Source organism: Akebia trifoliata, chromosome 13 (assembly GCF_017979445.1).
Source record: "Akebia trifoliata isolate Shusen 1 chromosome 13, ASM1797944v1, whole genome shotgun sequence".
NCBI classification, from domain to species: domain Eukaryota; kingdom Viridiplantae; phylum Streptophyta; class Magnoliopsida; order Ranunculales; family Lardizabalaceae; genus Akebia; species Akebia trifoliata.
In genome coordinates this window covers 11,166,326-11,171,637 of record NC_141387.1, presented here as the reverse complement: position 1 = coordinate 11,171,637, position 5,312 = coordinate 11,166,326, and the positions used below count along the sequence as shown (strand labels likewise).

Here is a 5,312-nt window from a genome sequence, read left to right as displayed (position 1 = left end):
AAAATATTGTTTTTTGAACTTGATCCAAGGTGTTGAAAATGGACGGTCACCGAGCATCCAAATTTGACGATAAAATCTAACACTGAAAAATAACTATTTTTTTAATTATTTTTTTTTAAAGTTCATATAATTTTATCGTGGAAAATGTTGGAACAGGGAATTTACTGTGATTCTGAGTTTGACGTGAGATGTGCACATAACCATAAATGTGTTTTCTCATGATACGAGTAAAAACCATCTACGATTATGTATGCATCTCCACGTTAGAATTGTGAGAATCACAGTAAATCCTGTGTCAACCCAGCACAACTCTTTTGTCCTCTACAATTCCATTGCATTCAATCATGTTTTTGAATGTCACAAGGTGATAAAATAAGAAAGTTAGCTTTTTTTTTCATTATGGATAGGAGAGAGAAAGAGGTGTTGGAAGTTGTTTTTAATGTTAAATGGATAAATCATGTTTTTTTTCTGTTTTTGAAGTGGCAGTGGTGCTTATTTAGAAGGGCAGGAGCAAGACAATGATTATGAGTCTTTTGACAACAGGATGAAGATGAGGGTATTCCCGTCATTTCCTGTTAAGGTATCTCTTATATTCCATGAAACGTGGAGTTGCCAATTCAAAGGGCTTCTGAGGCATATATGCGCGCCTTTACATCGAACACCGACTGACCGACTCCGTGGTCAACAGTGCAGTCACGTTATGTACGCGGGAAAATTAATGCCAACTGCAAACCCCTCAACCATTAAAGATTTGAAGGAAAAAAGCAAAGGCCAAACCCCACTCTAGTAGTTCCTATAAATTTCACTCACCCTTTTACTTTTCTCACACCGCCACCTCTTTTGCTCACTTAAAACCTTTTTTTTTTTCATTTTCCCTTAATCTTTGTTTTTCTTACATCTATGGCTTATGAGCTTGGGAAAATGTGGATTGTTTGTGTTTGGGTAATGGTATTGAGCTTGCTGTTTAGGGTTCATGCAGCTCAACAAGTTCCATGTTATTTCATCTTTGGAGATTCATTGGTTGATAATGGAAACAACAATGCAATCTCTTCATTGGCTAAGGCTAATTACTTGCCCTATGGGATCGACTTCGCTGCTGGTCCAACTGGAAGGTTTTCTAATGGTCGGACTACTGTCGATGTCATCGGTGAGCTCTCTCTCTCTCTCTCTCTCTCTCTCTCATTAGAGATGTACATTCCGGTACACCCGAACCGAATTTTCTGGTTGGGTTAAAGATGAGACCAACTTGAAAATCTCGAATTTTGTCTGGGTTCAAGTTTCAAAGTTCAAAACCGAACTCAGACCTAACCGAAAGTTTCACGTATTTTTCAAATTCGGTTTCCGTTATAACTGAGATTCAAATATTTGAATTTGAAATTCGGTTCGCTTAAAACTAGACCAACCCGAAAAATCTCAGATTTCATCTAGGTTCAAGTTTCAAAGGTCAAAATCAAATCCAGACCGAACTGAAAGTTAAATATTTGAATTTGAAATATTTTTAAACAAAAGTGCATCGTACCGGAGTCAAACCAAGGATGTGGCAAGCCATCACGTCTCACCAATTTAGCATTTGTGCTAAAACTTATAAAAGTAAATAAATTATAATAACTCGGTTTCTGATCCTTATAATGGGTTCAGTCCAATTTTGGAGGCTGGTCCATCTAAGCCTGATCATGTTCAGTCCGTGTTTGATTCATCTTTTCAATTTGATTTTCGGTCTGAGTAACAAGGTTTGGGTAAAATGTACATTCCTATCTCTCATTTGCCCGCGCACACACATACACACACACACACACTTTCTTTCTTATTGGTTGTTGCATAATTTTCAATTACGTGAGCAAGTCATTTTGGGCTGGGGAGAAATGTCCAATGTAAATCGTCCATCACATTGGCTTGTCCGAGTTAATTCATAGATACTATGAAAAGGAAAAACTTGGCCAAGTTTACCTGATTATGTGTTCAAAGTTTTTTATTTATTTATTATCTATGTACAATATAGAGTTCCTTTTGTTATGTCATCCACTAATCCACCTTATAAAAAGAAACAATTATTATAGTTCATTATAGAGAAATTTCTCAAAAACGTGATCAACTTTTGATGAAATTCCCATTTCGGCTACATATTCATTTTAATTCCCAAAACATGAAGAGCGAAATTGCAGGTTTTTCAAAGTGATGATCTCACTGCTTTAAAGTAGCAAGATCGCTGATTTTTTTTTTTTTTTTTTCAAAGTGACAATCTTGATAGTTATAAAAGGGACAATCTCATAGGTTTGTAACAATCTCGCTACTTTAAACCAACAAGATCATCACTATGAAAAACTTGCGAACTGGATTTTCATGTTTTGGAAATTTAAATCAACATTGAGTAAGAATTGGAATTTCCTCAGGAGGGTGGACCCAATCTCCAATATGTCGTCTGCATCGTAGGCCCACACCCCTTGAAAAGCATGATGTGGAAGATCCTGTTTTCCATATCCCAATTATCAACCTAATTAATGATTGGAGTTAATAGAGCATTAAATTGCGGCCAAATCCAATTAATATGGGTTGAAAATAATGGGGCCAATGACTTCTCCCATCCATTTCCAAAAACTGATCCGGTAGAATCTCTACTGATCCCCAGGAAACATATTTGATTTTATCACTAGGAATTCATTGTTTTTTTTTTTTTTTTTCACTTATTTGAAAGTGAAAAATTGTGTTATTGATAAAAATTACTCTCTTGTTTGCAGCTCAACTTTTAGGTTTTAATGATTATATTGCACCTTATGTAAATGCAAGAGGCCGAAATATACTTAGAGGTGTGAATTATGCTTCTGCGGCAGCCGGAATAAGGGATGAAACTGGGCAACAATTGGTAATTATTATTATTTCTATTTTCATATCTGCTCTCACAACCACAATCCACAGTTTTTGTATTTCAATTTTCTTTCTGTTCATTTAGAATCTTCAATTTGCACGCCCCTTCTAATTGAGATAATGTATAGGGTGCACGAATAAGCTTTAATGGGCAGCTAAAGAATTATCAGAACACGGTCTCACAAATGATTAGTTTACTTGGGGATCAAAATACAACGGCAAATTATCTAAGCAAGTGCATCTACTCAGTAGGATTGGGTAGCAATGACTACCTTAACAACTACTTCATGCCTACATTTTACTCTTCGAGTCGTCAATACACCCCAGTGCAATACGCCGATGTACTGATTAAACAGTATTCTCAACAACTAAGGGTGGGTAATTACGCTTTTTTTTAGGCTTATTCAAGTTAGAATTGTTTCAATAAATTGCTAAATTAATCTTTTGAAAATACAGGTCATATTAAATTTTCATTTTTGATCTTGTTGTAGACTCTTTATAATTATGGAGCGAGGAAGGTGGCGTTGATAGGTGTCGGTCAGATAGGTTGCAGTCCGAATGCATTGTCTCAATCTAGTGGGAATGGCTCACAGTGCGTGGAGAGGATTAACAGCGCTAATCGACTTTTTAATGACAGGCTAAAGTCTCTCGTTGACAATTTCAACAATAATCTACCAAATGCGAAATTTATCTATGTGAATGGTTATGGGATTTTTGACGATATTTTGAAGAATCCTTCAGCTAATGGTAGATAATCTCAATTATCAATCTATTTAATTTTATTGATTTTATTTATGTGATACATTTTGATAATAGTATTAAATTAGACATACCAATTTGATGTGATGATTGGCCATTGGGTATATTGCATCATGTATAGTACATATCCTTACAATTTAAAAAGAGAGTTTATATTTCCACACCAAACGTCAAACAATGAAATTATAGTATTTGGGTGCCGATGACCAAATATTTTTAATGACATTTAAACCACTTTTATAGTTCTTCTCTAGAAAAACTCTTCAATTTGAGTTTCTACTAGAATGAGAAAAGCTCTTTAAGCCCTATTAGTGTCTTGTCTTGAGACAGTGATCGATGAAGAAATTGAGCTGGGTTTGCCATTGTTGTCGGATTAATTGGCATGACAATTCCTCCCTTGGTCCATTTTAGTAATCATTAGCCCTGTATTTTGGGTAGTCTATATAATTTCTTTTTGTTCCATTTATATAATTACATAAATTGATGTATTATTAGAAAAAGTTGGTATTGCAAAGATTAATGATATGTTGGATGTTCACCACGATGTATTTACTATTTTCAAATTTCAGGTTTTACTGTTACAAACAGGGGATGCTGTGGTGTGGGGAGGAACAATGGTCAAATTACATGTCTACCAGCACAAATTCCATGCCCGAATAGGAAACAGTATGTATTTTGGGATGCTTTCCATCCAACAGAGGCCGCTAATACGATTGTTGCAAGGAGATCATATAATGCTCAATCTTCATCGGATACTTACCCCATTGACATTAGCCGTTTGGCTCAACTATAAACATGGAAATGATGGCAATTGTGTTGGATTATTATGTTCTATATTACTATTGCATAATCTTATGATTGTTGTAAGCTATCTTATTTTTATTATTAGAAAGAGCCTCAATAATTTGAGGTGATGAGTGTATCTCTAAGTCGCAAGACTATTTCAATATAAATGGTGTTTTTGTTAAAGGTATTTTTTATAACTTCTTGTTAATTTTTTTTTTTTTGTTTTTATTTAAGCGGATTGGTGGTTAGTAACAACAACAATCCCAAAGAATTCTCATTGGCTAATTAATCGAATCTTTTCTTCCAATGCACTTTGTCCAAAGTCTAGTCTTCTCTTATTATAGCGAACTAACACATATTTAACTTAGTAATCTAATCTTTATTTTTTATAATAATAAGGTTAGTAGTGCTGGAATGAACAAAATTTGCCAAAAATGATTCTCATAACTATGACTTGATTTTCTAGTATGTGTGACCCACAACTGTTTGACTCTCTTTAAGGCCTCCGAACGCTTCCCACATATATAGGGAGCGGTTCAACGGCCCTAAAGTTTGCTAAACATTGTGCCAAATTTTTTTCAAAACATGGGTTAGAAGCTTTGGAATGAGCTGATTTTTTGTGAGGATGATCTCTATGGTGAAGAGATCATTCTCTCCAAAAATCTGCTCATTTTGAAATTTCTAACCCTAGTTTACAAATTGAAGAATCGTGGACCGTCCTATTTTTGTAAATCACTTTTGACGAGGTTAGAAGTTTGGACTAGGCTGATTTTTGGAAAAGAGTTACCTATGTGGTGATTGAATCAAGCTCGTTTTGGTATCAAGTTCGTCAAACCAAACCAATCTCAATCACCAATAAGTGTGAGGCTCTATTTGGATGCCAAGATTGCTTCAAAAGATGGAAA

At 35.0% G+C, this 5,312-nt stretch overlaps 1 protein-coding gene across 1 annotated transcript; it reads left to right on the top strand.

Annotated features, from left to right (window-relative positions):
* The first annotated feature begins 810 nt into the window (after nucleotides 1–810).
* LOC147387837 (GDSL esterase/lipase At5g45670-like) lies at nucleotides 811–4,590 on the top strand. The gene is made up of 5 exons (XM_086421363.1): nucleotides 811–1,147; nucleotides 2,736–2,860; nucleotides 2,991–3,236; nucleotides 3,354–3,609; nucleotides 4,191–4,590. Exons 1-5 carry the CDS (start codon nucleotides 901–903, stop codon nucleotides 4,412–4,414), a joined length of 1,098 nt encoding a protein of 365 aa, XP_086277489.1. The 5' UTR covers nucleotides 811–900; the 3' UTR covers nucleotides 4,415–4,590.
* The last annotated feature ends 722 nt before the right edge of the window (nucleotides 4,591–5,312 follow it).

Bases quoted from the DNA above. Each gene is read 5' to 3' on its own strand.
- LOC147387837 (XM_086421363.1), top strand. From the start codon at position 901: ATGGCTTATGAGCTTGGGAAAATGTGGATTGTTTGTGTTTGGGTAATG. The intron at 2,861-2,990 runs GTAATTATTATT...GATAATGTATAG, and splicing joins ATGAAACTGGGCAACAATTG to GGTGCACGAATAAGCTTTAA. The intron at 3,237-3,353 runs GTGGGTAATTAC...ATCTTGTTGTAG, and splicing joins AGTATTCTCAACAACTAAGG to ACTCTTTATAATTATGGAGC.